Genomic DNA, 17530 nt, shown 5'->3' with positions numbered 1-17530 from the left:
CCCCATCTTTGTGGTTTTGTCTACTTTTTGTCTTCGATGATGGTGATGTACAGATGGGTTTTTGGTGTGGATGTCCTTTCTGTTTGTTAATTTTCCTTCTACCAGACAAGACCCTCAGCTGCAGGTCTGTTGGAGTTTACTAGAGGTCCACTCCAGACCCTGTTTGGCTGGGCGTCAGCACTGGTGGCTGCAGAACAGCGGATTTTCGTGAGACCACAAATTCAGCTGTCTGATAGTTCCTCTGAAAGTTTTGTCTCAGAGGAGTACCCGGTTGAATGAGGTGTCAGTCTGTCCCTACTGGGGGGGTGCCTCCCAGTTAGGCTGCTCAGGGGTGAGGGACCCACTTTAGGAGGCAGTCTGTCCGTTCTCAGATCTCCAGCTGCGTGCTGGGAGAACCACTACTCTCTTCAAAGCTGTCAGTCAGACAGGGACATTTAAGGCTGTGGAGGTCCTCGCTGAGTTTTTGGTTGTCTGTGCCCTGCCCCCAGAGGTGGAGCCTACAGAGGCAGGCAGGCCTCCTTGAGCTGTGGTGGGCTCCACCCAGTTCGAGCTTCCTGGCTGCTTTGTTTACCTAAGCAAGCCTGGGCAATGGCGGGCGCCCCTCCCCCAGCCTCGTTGCCGCCTTGCAGCGTAACCTCAGACTGCTGTGCTAGCAATCAGCAAGACTCTGTGGGCATAGGACCCTCCAAGCCAGGTGCGGGACACAATCTCCTAGTGTGCCGTTTTCCAGGCCCGTTGGAAAAGCGCAGTATTAGGACGGGACTGACCCGATATTCCAGGTGCCGTCTGTTTCCCCTTTCTTTGACTAGGAAAGGGAACTCCCTGAGCCCTTGTGCTTCCCGAGTGAGGCAATGCCTCGCCCTGCTTCGGCTCGCGCACAGTGCGCTTCACCGACTGTCCTGAACCCACTGTTAGGCACTCCCTAGTGAGATGAAACCGGTACCTCAAGCAGAAATGCAGAAATCACCCGTCTTCTGTGTCGCTGGGGCTGGGAGCTGGAGACCGGAGCTGTTCCTATTCGGCCATCTTGGCTCCACCCCGAATGCATTTCTTAAAAGATGGATTTGGCCAGGTGCCGTGGCTCACGCCTATAATCCTAACACTTTGGGAGGCTGAGGCCGGCGGATTGCCTGAGCTCAGAAGTTCTAGAACAGCCTGGGCAACATGGTGAAACCCTGTCTCTACTAAAATACAAAAAGTTAGCCAGGTGTGGTGGTGGGCGCCTGTAATCCCAGCTACTCGGGAAGCTGAGGCAGGAGGATTGCTTGAACTGGGGAGGCAGAAGTTGCAGTGAGCCGAGATCGTGCCACTACACGCCAGCCTAGGTGACAGAGCGAGACCCCATCTCCAAAAAAAAAAGAAGAAGATAGATTCACTTGATGCACCTTTGCAAGCTGAATCCTCAAGGGCAAACTATCTCTGTTGCCTGCTCCATTGGGCATCATGGTCAAGGGCACTATGCTGTATTGGGCATTTGTATAACTGCTAAAAAGCTATGTAAGCCTGTGTCTAGCTCTGTGGATAGAGAAAAGAACAAGGCTGACCAGGTCCCTGCTTTCATGGAGTTTATTTATTTATTTATTTTTATTTTTATTTTTTTGAGATGGAGGCTCACTCTGTTGCTCAGGCTGGAGTGCAGTGGTGCAGTCTCGGCCCGCTGCAACCTCTGCCTCCCAGGTTCAAGCAATTCTCCTGCCTCAGCCTTCCAAGTAGCTAGGATTACAGGTGTGAACCATCACACCCGGCTAATTTTTGTATTTTTAGTAGAGATTGGGGTTTCACCATTTGGCCAGGCTGGTCTCAAACGCCTGACCTCAGGGAATCCACCCGCCTCGGTCTCCCAAAGTGCTGAGATTATAGGCATGAGCCATCATGTCCAGCCTCATGTAGTTTAAATGGAGGTTACTGTAAAACATGCTGACACTGGGTCTCAGTTACTTCATGTGTAAAATAGAGGAGTTAGAGTAGACAAGAATTAAGTTCTTTTACAATTCCAAAAGATTACTTCTGTCTTCTATTTTCCCACCCACATTTTGAAAAATTAAACAAAACAAGATTTTTAAGTTAATAGCTTAACTAGAATTAGAACCTCCATTAAGTTAGTTTATATATGGAACATAGGATTAAATTTGTACGAAGTCATTCTACTTATCCAACTGCTGTACTAAAATGCTTGCTGGTTTATCGGATGTCTTTGATACTTTATATTCTTCTTTTGATGTAAAGTTTCTTATTTTCATGACTTATTTTAATTGTTTACATCTATTTAAAGATTTCTGTAAAAACAACACATTTTATGCCAAATATCTCTGCTTGTCAGTCCCTTCCTGGAAATGGGGGCAGCTGACATCCCCCAGCTCATGCTTCCTGTAGCTGAGGAGAAACATTACACATCTCAGGTTGGCCAGATCCTACTTCAAATCCTAGTGTCCACCCCCCTGGCCTTTTTTTTTTGAGATGGTGTTTCATTCTGGTCGCCCAGGCTGGAGTGTAGTGGTGCAATCTTGGCTCACTGAAATCTTTGCCTTCCACGTTCAAGTGATTCTCCTGCCTCAGCCTCCCAAGTAGTTGGGATTACAGGAGTGCACCACCATGCCCAGCTAATGTTTTGTATTTTTTTGTATTTTAGGCATGCACCACCATTCCCGGCTAATTTTTGTAATTATTTTGTATTTTTAGTGGATCCTACTTCAAATCCTAGTGCCCGTCCCCCAACACCCCCCCCACCCCTTTTTTTTGAGACAGCGTTTCATTCTTGTCGCCCAGGCTGGAGTGCAGTGGTGCAATCTTGGCTCACTGAAACCTCCGCCTTCTGGGTTCAAGTGATTCTCCTGCCTCAGCCTCCCAAGTAGCTGGGATTATAGGCGTGCACCACCAAGCCCGGCTAATTTTTTTGTATTTTTAGTAGAGACAGGGTTTCACTGTGCTGGCCAGGCTGGTTTTGAACTCCTGACTTCAAGTGATATGCCTGCCTTGGCCTCCCAAAGTGCTAGGATTACAGGCGTAAGCCACCATGCCCAGCCCCTAGTGCCACCTTTAACTAGCTTTGTGAACATGAACAAATAATTTAACTTTTCTGAGCCTCGGTTTTCTTATATCTGAAATAGGGATAACCTCCCTCTCAAAAAATTGTTGCAAGGATTCAACAATTTCTGTAAAGCACCTACTACATGCCTGGTGCATAATAGGTGCTCAATAACTCATAGTCCTTCTTTCTCCTTTCTGTCATCTAAAACCACTTTTCTATGGGTTTACATGATCAGTTTAGCCCCATATTAAGCAGCTGGTTATCGTGCAGCGGACTCACAATTTTAACATACCATTACTCAGATGTGAAAAGACAGCTTTCTTATTTTCTGTGATTAACCTGATCTTTTTCCTGATCCTCCATCCTTAGAAAACAAGAAAATGAAATTTCTGCCCTGGGACCTGTTCCAAACTTACCTGGTTGAGGAGGGAGTCTGCACTGTTGTTGTTCTGATGTTTGTGCCCTTTTTCCTCTCCCAGAGTTGTTTCTTCTCTGGAAGGACTTCTGCATCCTCTCCCATCAAGAGGGGCTTACCTATCACCCATACTCTATCTTCTTCACTCAGCCTTAATGCAGATGGGGTATACGGAAAATAAATGGCTTCTTGATAAAAGAACATAAATCAGAAGTCATTTCAAAATTGTTACACCCATTATAATAGTTTAGTACCAAGTGGCAAATGCATGGCACTCCAGTACCATGACCACTGCAGACATAACTAATCAATCATGAGCTCTTTCTCCCTGATCCTGGGGAACACCTCAGGGCTATAGAAAGTCACCCCCAATTGACTGGTAATAGCACAAAAAATGATACCTGTTCATTGCTGGCTTAAGATGCTATAACTCCTGGAGAATATACATTTTAGCATGGGATTCCTGGACTTCTAAAACCTTAATCCATGGAATGAATAAACAATGGTAGAAGTTCAAACCCAGGGACAGGTAGTAAAGAGGGTTCTAGATCAGGGGACTTGCCAGATGCTTAATTGTTTGCACATTGAGAAAGTACATTTTCCACGTGTGTCTACCCCCAAGGCAGTGAAAATCATTCCTAAGGGCGGATCTGTCTGGTCACTTCTCCTATTCTCTCCCAGCCTCCACTCTGCAGCCCTGGGAGCTTTCCTGTGTGTAATGGTTTCAGAAATGTTGGTTTTCATCCCTGTTTCACTGCACCCTCGTTTACCCCTTAAGGCAGCACGGCTGTTATAAGCTTCTAGTGCCTGATGCTCTGTTATTAGTTTCTCTCTGTAGTGGTCAGCTCAGGTTGCATGTGATATTCCTCACATATATATATATATATATATGTATGTATGTATGTATATGTGTGTGTATATATGTATATGTGTATATATATACGTGTGTGTGTGTGTATGTGTGTATATATATATATATATAGGCATGTGATATTCTTGACATTGGAGAGAGCTTTACCTCTGTGGTGGCCAGTTATCTGCTTTGCCTCATTTCTATCCTTGGTCAAACTTCTCAGAAATACTGATCCCAGAGAGGAGGGCTAAGGGAAAGCAGATGAACCACCACCAAAGCAGCTTCCTAAAACCACCCTACCAATAGGTGGATTTTTCTACAACAACAATTGTTGGGCTCATACGCATGGCTTCGGAATTTTGGAGGGATTAGAATGACTGTGCCTGTAAATCTAGAGAAGCATGCCCTGCTATGAAGGAACTGGGTTCTTTCCTTCTCTCTGTTCCTCGGTGCCAAACAGGACAGTACCTGGCCCAGTTTCCACACTCCATTAATCATGGTTGTGCTGATTCTGAAATGAATTCCCTGCTTTTCTGACTAGTGACCAACAGAATTTTTGGGCCATTTGCTAACAGGAGAAGCACTTGAGATGATTCCTGAACTTGAAGAGCTAAATTTGTCTTGGAACAGTAAAGTGGGAGGAAATTTGCCTCTGATCCTTCAGAAGTTCCAAAAAGGGAGCAAGATACAAATGATTGAGCTTGTGGATTGCTCCCTCACGTCAGAAGATGGGACATTTCTGGGTAAGTGGAATTTGAAGAGAAAAAAAAAGTGAAGATGCCCACTGGATAGCTTGGGAATCTAAGTTTGCTGTGTTTTGTCTTATCCTGAATTTAAAGAAGGTATGTAGGAGGAGAGTGGAATTTTACGTCACTATATCCCCAGGTGACGTAAAACTCCACTCCCCTCCTACATACGCTTCTTATTTGGATTTCTTTCCTTCTAGGTCAACTTCTACCTATGCTGCAAAGTCTTGAAGTACTTGATCTTTCCATTAACCGAGACATTGTTGGCAGTCTGAACAGTATTGCTCAGGGATTAAAAAGCACCTCAAATCTGAAAGTACTGAAGTTACATTCATGTGGATTATCACAAAACTGTCAAAATATTGGGTGAGTTAACAATGGCTGGATTTAAGATTACATGTATAAATATATATACTATACATATAATATATATATTGAAAAGTTACTAGGAAATATAGCAAAATATAAACAGTGATTGTGCTGGGGAATAAGATTATGGTTAATTGAAATCTCCTTTAGGCTGAGCGCAGTGGCTCACATCTGTAATCCCAGCACTTTGGGAGGCTGAGGCAGGCAGATCACTTGAGATCAGGAGTTTGAGACCAGCCCGGCCAACACTGGTGAAACCCTATCTCTACTAAAAATACAAAAATTAGTTGGGCGTGGTGGCACGTGTGCCTGTAATCCCAGCTACTTGGGAGGCTGAGGCAGAAGAAATCGCTTGAACTCAGGAGGCGAGGTTGCAGTGAGCCGATATGGATGACAAAAGAGACTCCATCTCAAAAAAAAAAAATCTTTTTTACATTTTATTTATTTTCTAAATATTTTACAGAGAACATACGCTTTCATGATTATAAAAATAAGCCTTTAACATGACTGACTCTGAAAAGGCCAGTATATTTTAGGTTGAGATAAACACTGGGAAAAATAAAGTTTCTTTGCTGCTAGAACTACTAGGTTTTCTCTTTTGAAAGTGTCAGCATTATTTTATGCTCAGTAGTAGGAAGGAATCGGTACTGATAAAAAGAATGGCTTCGATGGCGTCCGCAGTTAAAACTTACTCCCCTGTATATAGTATCCATATTAATGGAGAATAGGAAATGATACTGTGTTTCCCCTTCAACTTACAGAACCTGTAATATTCACCGGCAGCTTGAATAAGTCTAAAAATCTATGTAAACTCCAGTGCTCAAGTATAATAGGAGAGGATACTCAAGTGTAGTTGCAGGATTCATGTCAAAACCCTTGGCAATGTATGCAGATCTTAGGGAGCGTGTGTGTGAAATCATGGTCAGGTCCACAGAGGGCCAGATGGTAGGAAGTCTACACTTATTCCTCCTTTTGTCTTTTGTGAACACAGTGTGTTCCCTCAGCCTCCCTTACTGCACCACGGCCCCACCCCTGTTCCACACCTTCTTACCACCTTGCAATATGTCAGAATGGTAGTAGAGATGGGGTTTCACCATCTTGGCCAGGCTGGTCTTGAACTCCTGACCCCGTGATCCACCCTCTCAGCCTCCCAAAGTCCTGGGATTACAGATGGGAGTCATCACGCCCAGCCTGGTTTTTCTTTTTTTAAGAGATGGATCTCACTATGCTGCCCAGGCTGGATTCGAACTCCAGGCCTCGAGCAATCCTCCCGCCTTGGTCTCCCAAGCAGCTGGGACTATAGGTACACCACTGTGTCCAGCTATCAGAATGGGATTCTGACTTTCTTTGTAGATGCTGCTTTTAGGTATTTGGGTGAGCTGAGGAAATTAGATCTTTCCTGCAATAAGGATCTAAGTGGAGGTTTTGAAGACTTGCCGGCTCAGTTGGTCATGCTAAAGCATCTGCAAGTCCTAGATCTTCACCAGTGCTCACTAACAGCAGATGACGTGATGTCACTGAGTAAGTATATATTGCTGAGCAAAGGAAAGACTTTTGGAAACTTGGCCTATATTTGGAAACTTGGAAATTTTAATATGTACACTTAAATTTACTTCTTATGAAGTTATTGGAAAGATCAATTCATAAAAGTTCTGTGAATGCCCCAACGTAGTACTTGGCATGCATTAAACGCCCAGTAAATGTTAGTGAATCTCAGTTCCACCTATACATGTCTGCAAATGATAGATTTGGCACTTAGGGAAAATTTTGAATTTGTGTTGCTGTTTAGAAATAAATCTCTTAGTGTCACAAAGTTGATTACAAACAGGTTACATACCTGTAACCAAATGCCAACACAAAGGGTATTGAGGCTTTCTGAATAACAAGTGAAGTCAAGCCACTCAGATACAAACGAAGTTACAGAAAAAGAGTCAGCGGGGTGGTGCGTCATGGCTGTACGTTACTGCTTTGGGCAACTACACTTATTTTCCTACTGCAAACATAGTTCTGTAATTACAACATGTCCTATATAAATGCAATTTCCCATAACAAACAGAGCAAATGTAGCCTTGAGATTAAGGGCTTTATCCCATCTGTGGCCACAATAAGCCTTCAATGTACATCCAGAATCTGACCGTGGCTCACCATGTAGACCTCCACTACCCTGGTCCAGGCCACAGTTATCTCATGCTTAGATTATTGCAAGAGCTCAAATGGTCTCCCTGTCCTCTGTCACTCTGACTTCATTCACTCCCCCTCCTCCTCCCTGACTCCACCCTGGCCCCTGCCCTTGCTGATTCTCAGACATGCCAGGCATGCTCTGGCCTCGGGCCCTTTGCCAATGCTCTCTCTCTAGGTCATGGGCAATTCCAGGCTAGCGGTGTCTCGTTTAGCATCTCCCCACTGCTCAAGCACAGGCACCTGCACGTAGTTGGCACCAAGTAAATGCATGTTGAATATGTGAATGAATGAATGAATGAGTGTACAATGAGAATAAAAGTAAGTTTTTGGTTGTTTATAGTACAATTTGGGGAGGAAGACCGTAAAATATGTTTCTAGGTCTAACACATTTATCTTTTTAAACCTGCTAAATTATCTTTCAGACTCTTATCTCTCAATTTGGGAAAATGGGAAGAGTTCAAGGCTTTCATGAAGATTTTAAAATGACAAAATAATCCCTTTTTGAGCTTTGCATGGAGCATTATGGGTTCTTACCATCCCCTTTACTTATCATAGCCTGAGTGTCATACCTAGAAAGACATTCATGAGTTATTAGCCCACCAAATTCCCTTGGTACAACTAAATAACATGAATACCACATCTCATTTTGCTCCTCAGTGCTGGAGAACCTCAATTGTTCCCACTAGTATAACGGAGGACTAAGCTTTCCTTACCTGGGTTCATAGCCACTGACATGGGTGAATGGCCCTGGAAAACTAATAATCATTTGATAACTGTAATGAATTGCATTGCTTTCCTTCTGCTTAATTCTGAAAAGATGGAAATGAAAATACATCCTGCTTTATACTTTATGCTGTTAAATAATTGAACATTCTTTTATCCGATCATTGTAAATCGCTCCAAAGAAATGGAATTATAGATCCTTTAAGCAATAACTACTGATGAGTCCTCTAATGGTGTGGGGCACCGTGCCAGGGGCTACAGAAAATCCCAACTCTCAGGGAGCTTAGGTATGGCAGGGGCAGGAGTAAACCGACGCATATCCAAACTACATGGCGAAATACAAAGTGCTGAGGGGATTGGAAGAGGGAGAAATAGTTACACCTGTTGACTTTACAAGTGCCCATCTATCTGCCTTCCCTGCCTTTCCCCTTTCTTTCCCCGACCTCTCTCCCTCTTCCCACAAACATTTGTACCTCTGATGTTCCAGGTACTGATCCCCATTCTGGGAGTGAGATAGTTCCTATAACACAGAGCTTGCCTTTAGTGAGGGAAGACAGAAAACAAATACATCAACAAGAAAATATCAAATAATGCTGGGTGTTGTGAAAATAAAATATGGTGATGTGATAGTGACCAAGGGGTTACTTTGGTGTGGGTGACCCTGGAAGGCTTTGAGGAGGTAAGCCAGCTTTGTAGAGATCCAGCATACTGCATTTTCTGCCTTGGTAAGAGTTGGGGCAAAGGCCAGAAAAGTAGCCAAAAGATAGCGAATGAGGGTAATTCCTAGCTGGGCCCTTCGGGACCCAGTGCCGTTACCAACAGGTGTCTCTTCTGATTGCTTGTTTTCATTGCCTTACTGGTATTTACATTCTGAGAAAAGAATTATAATTTCAAACATTAATTGAGCAGTTAGTATATGCCAGGCACTATACCAAGCACTTTACCTTTACCAAGTCATTTTACCTTCCCAATGACCAAGTGAAATAGAGAAGGCTAAGAGATTATTTATTTATTTTTTTTGAGATGGAGTCTCGCTCTGTCGTCCAGGCTGGAGTGCAGTGGCGCAACCTTGGCTCACTGCAAGCTCCGCCTCCCGGGTTCACACTGTTCTCCTGCCTCAGCCTCCCGAGTAGCTGGGACTATGGGCGCCTGGCACCATGCCTGGCTAATTTTTTTGTTTTTTTTTTTTAGTAGAGACGGAGTTTCACCGTGTTAGCCAGGATGGTCTTGATCTCCTGACCTCGTGATCCACCTGCCTTGGCCTCCCGAAGTGCTGGGATTACAGGCAGTGAGCCACTGTGCCCTGCCGAGAGGGCTAAGAGTTTTTTAGAGTTGAGAGTTTAAGGTTCAGAGAGGTTAATTAACTTGTCCAAAATCACACAGTTCTTTAGTAGCAGATCCAAGATCTAGTTCTCTGTCTCCACAGCCTTTGCTCTTCTAGCCTGAAAAGGTCTTGGAAGTAAGAAAGCCCAAGCAGCATGCTGGGAAGAGGCTGGTTTGGGGTGTATAAGGGAGGGAGGGCCGGGTTGGGGAGAGCTGTATTGACTGACAGTTTAAACAGATTGTGGGAACCAAACACCCAGAAGACGCTCTGTGAGATGGTGCCTAAAACATGTCACTGTTCATATTTTTAACAGCTCAGGTCATTCCTTTACTCTCAAATCTTCAAGAATTGGATTTATCAGCCAACAAAAAGATGGGCAGTTCTTCTGAAAACTTACTCAGCAGGCTCCGATTTTTACCTGCACTGAAGTCATTAGTTATCAACAACTGTGCTTTGGAGAGGGAGACTTTTACAGCTCTCGGTAAGAGATTTCCCAGATCCCTGCAGGAACCATGCAATGATGTGAGAGGGAGACTTCTTTTTCTCTGCGTTTCATTCCAAGGCTCAGCCAGTTTGCGAAGTACTAATTTGTCTTCTTTTCAGGACATATGCCTTCTTAAAAGTGACCTTCTGAAAGTCCATAAAAATGATTCTAGTATGTGCAGGGGTTTTTGTTGTTGTTGTTGTTTGTGTTTTGAGACAGAGTGTCACCCAGACTGGAGTGCAGTGGCGCGACCTTGGCTCACTGCAACCTCCGCTTCTCAGGTTTCAGCGATTCTCCTGCCTCAGCCTCCCGAGTAGCTGGGATCACAGGTGCACGTCACCATATCTGACTAATTTTTGTATTTTTAGTAGAGACAGGGTTTCACCATGTTGTCCAGCCTGGTCTCAAACTGCTGACTTCAAGTGATCCACCCTCCTGGGCCTCCCAAAGTGCTGGGGTTATAGGTGTAAGCCACCGTGTCTGGCCTTGGTATGTGCAGATTTAACATTTAAAATTTAACGTGTATATAACCAACCTGGGACAACCACATCCATGGTAACTTGTAATTTTGTGGAGGTGTCCATATGAGTTGGGATTGCTGTGGATCTGATGGGGAAGTGAGCCATTTACTAGAGCATGAGCCTAGCTAACTGCCAAGCAATCACTCCCCACAGGATTTATGTGCTCTCTCAGGAATCTGGGCATGCCTTAAGGTCACAGATATACCCCAGCCTACATCAGCAACCTACTGAATCTGAAAGTTCTGCCCATTTGGTGACAAGTTTAGTGTTAGCAAGTAAAGGGAGGTGGCGTTGGGGACCCCGGCACTGTGTGCACAAACTACTGCTTCCCTGGGTGATCGATTTGGAAAAGTGCTACCAAGTCTCTTTGTTTCAAAATATCTCCTCTTACTTGCTGACACTGCACTTGTCACCAAATGGGCAGAACTTAACAACTGACATTTATTGAGCATATCCTATGTGCCAGGCCCCTTTCCAAGAACTTTACATGCATTCACCAACTTAACTCTTACAACTGTATAAGGCATGTGCCGTTGTTCCATTTTATATTTTGCACACAAGGAAACTGAAGCACAGAGATGTTAAGTACATGAGGTAACCCAAGGTCATAAGAGCCAGGGCCAGGATTTGATTTCAGGCAGTCTAATTCCAGATGTTTTGGATCCAGAAAATGTACCACACTCTTCCCCACAGAATAACTGTAATCAGTTTTAGGGAGCTCACAGGCACCCCTTCAAGCATACCTGTAGACTTGTCTGGTGGGTCCATGGGCCCTAGAACAGCAGGGCTGAAGGCTACGTATCCTGGGACGTTTCCCCATCCAGACATGTGGACAATGAGTTGAATGATGCTGAGGGAGCGCTGGGAGCAGGGCATGGTGAGGACCAAGTCTATGGGAGCTGAGCAAAACACTCGGGCTGAGCAAAATACTCAGGCTGAGAAGGAGGGCAAGAATGCCCTAAATATAGAGTCCTTCAAATGTGGGGGTAAATAATATGCATTTATTTTTATTAATGTATAATAATAAATAGCTACTCATTTTTATGAATTTAATGCATTTATTTCATTAATAATAGCCCTTGTCTGGTTGACCGTACAATTCATTTTTAAGGAAGTGCCAACTGATAAAAAACACTGGTGAGAGGGTTGGAGAGAAGGACTCCATTTTTAGCATTATCCAGGAATCACCCAAATCCAACAACTCCAATCACGTGTATGGGGGCAAAAAAGAGTTAACATGGCAGGCCTGATGCTGCTATCCCTAGAAAGGCCTGCTATCAACCAGAAAGGCTGGCTCTCAGCTGATATCCCAGAACTTGGAATCTGGGGGTGTTCATACCATTTCCTAACTGATAAGGGTGGTTTGTGCCTAACCTGTTTGCATAAACAACATGGTTTATGCTGAACATGAGCTTTTCTTTTGTGATCATGGAATTTTGGTACATGCTGGGCAGAGGGTAGCTAGATGACTAACCCCCAGTAGAGAACCATGGACTTGGGTCAGGCACAGTGGCTCACGCCTGTAATCCCAGTACTTTGGGAGGGTCTTGCTCTGCTGTCCAGGCTGGAGTGCAGTGGCACTATCATGGCTCACTGTAGCCTTGACCTCCTAGGCTCAAGCGATCATGCCATCTCAGCCTCCTCAGTAGCTGCTGGGTCTACAGGAACATGCCACCACACCTGGCCAAGTTTTGTATTTTTGGTAGAGATGGAGTTTTACTATGTTGCCCATTCTGGGAAAATATTTTTTTTTTAAAGGAATTGCAGACATTAGAAGGTACAGCTGTTTCTAATTCTAGCTGCACAATCAATGAATCATGATCAACTAGGTGTTACACTACATTATATCATCTGACACAAATCTACCATTCAATTTGAATTAAGTAAATGAAGCAAATATATATTTCCCTACATCACTTTTAGAAGAAAAAGTTCCATTTCTCCTTAATGTAGATCTCTGTAAGGATTTTCTTACTAGATATTATAAAAGAATATATATTTTCCCCTTGAACACATTATTCTCTAGAAGGAAGGCAGAATAGATTAAAATGCGATTAACTTGGGAATAAGATATTCCGGTTAATTTTAACATTGGGGGCAACTGAGAATTAAGCAGAAAATCTTTTACTTTTCTTTAAAAATCTTTCCAAAATACATTAGTTACTTTCCTTTCCTGCAGTAATTGCAGTGAAGTAAATACAAATACGTTTTGGTATTTCAGACTCTGAGGGAGGCTTGCCCCCACCTGAATCTCAGCAGTGACTGTGCAGTGAAAGATGTACCAACCAGGACACATTCTGGAAATCTTGACTAGCTGTCCAAGCACTTTGCCTCTTTCTCCTTCCTACATGTGAAGTGAAGGAAAGAAACCCCAGATGGACAGTGAATTCCAATTTATCAAGTTTTGCTTTGCTAAAGTTTCCAATATTTCCCCAAATAAAAACAGACAACACGCCAGGCACGGTGGTTCACGCCTGTAATCCCAGTACTTCGGGAGGCCAAGGCTGGTGGATCCCAAGTCAGGAGATCAAGACCATCCTGGCCAATATGGTGAAACAGCGTCTCTATTAAAATACAAAAATAATTAGCTGGGTGTGGTGGCACGCACATGTAGTCCCAGCTGCTTGAGAGGCTGAGGCAGGGGAATCACTTGAACCCGGGAGGTGGAGGTTGCAGTGAGCCAAGATGGCACCACTGCACTCCAGCCTGGTGACAGAGCAAGACTCCGTCTCAAAACAAAAAACAGACAACATAAATTGAGGCCATAAATTTAAGGCAGAAGAAAATGGTCTCTACAACTTTCTCAATCCCAGTTATATTAATGTGTTGTCCCAGACCAGTTTCCTCAAATCCAAAGCCTGTGATCTGTAAGAAAACCTAAATTACTGCTGTTCGTATCTTTATCACTTTCAGCTGAAGCCTCTGTTCACCTCTCTGCTCTGGAAGTATTCAACCTTTCTTGGAACAAGTGTGTTGGTGGCAACTTAAAGCTGCTTCTGGAAACACTAAAGCTTTCCATGTCTCTTCAAGTGCTGAGGCTGAGCAGCTGTTCCCTGGTGACAGACGACGTGGCTCTCCTGGGTGTGTATCTACTTGTTCCCAAGCGGTCTTGGCACACAGAGCAAAGGGTGCCGCCCCTGCAAAGCACCGGGTGGGGAGGTGGGGGAGGTACCAGACCTGGGGTGAAGCCCTCTGTTCAAATTACCTTCTCCCCAATATCTGCCGAGAGGTCTACTTAAAATGAGCAAAGGCAATTCTAAAACCACATGACAGTGGAAGGCATTTCCTAAAAGGATATGGATATAGATAGGTGGGGAGGTTCCTGAAAGGCAAACAGCTCTGTTCCACACCTCCGCGGTCCATGAGTGTTCCCACTTCAGTCATCTACATCTCACCCATCCGCATGGTTCCAGCACTATTACTTAACTTTTCCTTTAAATTGACTCTTTAATTTAAATGCTTTTATTTAAACAGGAAACTGATTATCACTGTAACTGAAATACAGGTATCACTTCTCATAGATATTAGACTGCTGATGGCTTTGATTAGAGGCTCCTTCTCTCTATTAGAAAAAGATGAGAGGGTTAAAGTCATACTGTAGTAACAATCTGACCCTTCGTCCATGTCAGTCTAGAAAGATGGAAAGATAATTGAATAAGGAATAACTTTTGCACTGTGGGATTGAGGCTACCCAAATATTCCCTAAAATCATTCTATGTGGCCGGGCGTGGTGGCTCACACCTGTAATCCCAACACTTTGAGAGGCCGAGGCTGGCGGATCACTTGAAGCCAGGAGTTCAAAACCAGCTTAACCAACATGGAGAAACCCCATCTCTACTAAAAATACAAAATTAGCAGGGCGTGGTGGCACATGCCTGTAATCCCAGCTACTCAGGAGGCTGAGGCAGGAGAATCGCTTGAACCTGGGTGGCCGAGGTTGCAGTGAGCTGAGATCGCGCCACTGCACTCCAGCCTGGGCAGCAGGAGTGAAACTCCTTCTCAAAAAACAAAACAAAAAACCTCATTCTATGTTTCCACTTTCCCATTATAAAACAATGAATCAGAGTACTCTCTCTGTCTCCCACCTAGCCTTGTCCCCACACTCCAATCACTATTCAGCCATCAGCTAACAGAATTCCAAAGCAATGAGCGCGCCTCCAAATGAAGGGCCAGAACAGTCACTCCAGGTAGTTGTATCTGTGTTCTCAGTGTATTTATTAGTCAGTTTTGCTATGACACGGCACATGGACCTAAAGATCATGTGTTATGCAAGAATTATTCAGTAATGACCACAGGACTTACGGTGGGAAGCACCGCATTCAAACACTTCATCAGTGGCATATTTTAAAAAACAGAAGCTATGAAAAATAGCAATACAGTTTTACATATTAAATAGTTAAGAAATGAGCAAATATTACAGTTTCCCCTGAGAAAGACCTGAAGTTTGTAGAAGTGGTCTGTCCACACTTCCATTGGTGGAAAGAGGGTATGTGGAGAGATGAGGGTTGTTGTCCTTATGAGGTGTGTGCATGTCTGCATTTTCTTTCTTTCTTTTTTTTTTTTTTTTTTTTAAGACAGAGTTTCATTCTGTCACCCAGGCTGGAGTGAAGTGGCATGATCTTGGCTCACTGCAACCTCCGCCTGCCGAGTTCAACAGATTCTCCTGCCTCAGCCTCCCGAGTAGGTGGGATTAGGGGCGTGCCACCATGCCTGGCTAATTTTTGTATTTTTGTTAGAGACGGGGTCTCGCCCTGTTGGCCAGGCTGGTCTCGAACTCCTGACCTCAGATGATCCACCCACCTCGGTCTCCCAAAGTGCTGGGATTACAGGTGTGAGCCACCGTGCCCATACTTTTTATTTCTATATGCAGCTCAATTCAGCTGGGGACAGTTTTATATGTTCACCTAGTGTTTCCTGTGGACAAATAGTGCATAATGCAAACAAGAAATTTGCATTATGCTCAGATTGTTTCCTGACATTTCAATCTCATTGAAATAAACTTGTGTTTTCAAAACAAGTGTTACAGCAAAAATGATTGTAATTAGGAGATGGGGACAAAACATTGTGATTTTAATTTGCGTTTCCCTAATTACCAATGACGTCAAACATCTTTTTATGTGTGTATTTTCATTTCTTAGCTCCTTTGGTGAAATGTCTGTTCTAAATCTTTTGCCTAATTTTAAAAATTGGATTGTTTGTTTTCTTATTGATGAGTTTGGAGAGTTTTTTAGATTTTTCTGAATACAAGAAAGTCCTTTATCAGAAATATAATTTGCTATTATTTTCTCTGGGTCTGTCCCACTGGCTTTTCATTCTCTTGATAGTGTTTTTTTTGCAGAGCAAAGCTTTCAGTTTTGATAAAGATTTATCAATTTGTTAATTTGATGAATAGAGTTTTTTTGTATTGCGTCTTAGAGCGTTTTGCAAATCTAAGTTCTCAAAGATTTTTTCCATATTTTTTCTTAAAGCTTTGTATTTGCCTTTTATATTTTGACCTATTACCTATTTTGAGTTAATTTTTATACAAAGTATGAGGCTAATGTTTTTGCATATCACTGTCTGATTATTTGAGTGCCATTAGTTGAAAAGACTATCCATTCTCCATTGATTTGCCTTTATATTTTTGTCAAAAATCAATTGGCCATATTTGTGATGGCCTACTTCTGGTCTCTCAATTCTGTTCTATTGATCTGTGTGTCTCTTATTTTACCAATATCACACTGTCTTGATTGCTGAAACTTTATAGTAAGTCTTGAAATGAAGTAGTATAAGTATTCTTTGTTCTTTTTCAAAATTGTTTTGGTTAACAAATGGTCCTTAGTTAAAGCCAATGAGCCATCACTCTTTACATTTAATTAGAGAAAATCTGTAGGAAGAGCTGGGACTTCAGTGGAACAGAGAGCAGGAACTTGACAAAAAAAAATTGTTGGGTTGGGATTTGGAAAAAGAAATAAAAAAAGCTGTAGATGGGATGTACAGAGAAGAAATCTGTTACTAATTTCAGATGTCCTGAATAAAGCTACTAATAACAAATCATTACTAATTACTAATCTTGTCATTACTATTCCTGGAGATAGTGTTATGGGAAATGGGAATAGCCATGGCAGACAGTATTCTTGCATATTAGCATTTAGAGTGACTTTGTTTTTCAGCATCGGTCTTACAGATGGGTCATCTGGCCAAACTGCAAAAGCTGGACCTGAGCTACAATGACAGCATCTGTGATGCAGGGTGGACCATGTTCTGCCAAAACTTGCGGTTCCTCAAAGAGCTAATCGAGCTGGATATTAGCCTTCGACCATCAAATTTTCGAGATTGTGGACAATGGTTTAGACACTTGTTATATGCTGTGACCAAACTTCCTCAGATCACTGAGATAGGAATGAAAAGATGGATTCTCCCAGCTTCACAGGAGGAAGAACTAGAATGCTTTGACCAAGATAAAAAAAGAAGCATTCACTTTGACCATGGTGGGTTTCAGTAAACTGATTTCCCATGTCCTACTAAGCTACAAACCATTCTCCAAAGGAAAAGAACCTAAACGAATTCCAGAGTCATGAACTGAATTTCAACTTCTGGGCCGTTTAATGGGACTTGTATTACAAGAGCTTTGTAAATATATGTATATTTATAATATCTAATATGAGCAGGCCATTATTCTCTGTCTTACGAAACAAAAATGGCATTCTTCAATGGATTTGTTGTGGATATATAATTAGTTCATTTGCTGTTTAGAAGCCTTGCCAAAAGTGTTTAGATTTTGGTACTGCAACTGCTTTTGTCTTGCCCAGAAATGTTTTGCCTCTTCTTTTCCTACAAGTTAAATGTTCTAAATATAAAGGGGTGTGTGTGTGTGTGTGTGTGTGTGTGTGTAATTCTAACGTGA

General features: G+C 43.0%; 1 protein-coding gene across 1 annotated transcript in view; it reads left to right on the top strand.

The window, feature by feature from the left end:
• The window catches only part of LRRC31 (leucine rich repeat containing 31), a 111420-nt gene extending 93916 nt beyond the window's left edge, over nt 1-17504 (top strand). Inside the window, exons 5-10 of the mRNA XM_063619964.1 lie at nt 4872-5039; nt 5243-5408; nt 6733-6932; nt 9953-10120; nt 13558-13725; nt 16797-17504. Coding sequence (XP_063476034.1) covers nt 4872-5039; nt 5243-5408; nt 6733-6932; nt 9953-10120; nt 13558-13725; nt 16797-17128 — 1202 coding nt within the window. The 3' untranslated portion in view covers nt 17129-17504. The remainder of the gene's footprint in view (nt 1-4871; nt 5040-5242; nt 5409-6732; nt 6933-9952; nt 10121-13557; nt 13726-16796) is intronic.
• The last annotated feature ends 26 nt before the right edge of the window (nt 17505-17530 follow it).

The sequence above is a fragment of the Symphalangus syndactylus genome, chromosome 17 (genome assembly GCF_028878055.3).
Source record: "Symphalangus syndactylus isolate Jambi chromosome 17, NHGRI_mSymSyn1-v2.1_pri, whole genome shotgun sequence".
NCBI lineage: Eukaryota > Metazoa > Chordata > Mammalia > Primates > Hylobatidae > Symphalangus > Symphalangus syndactylus.
Note: the sequence above shows the minus strand (reverse complement) of the source record. Positions and strands in the feature narration are given on the sequence as shown.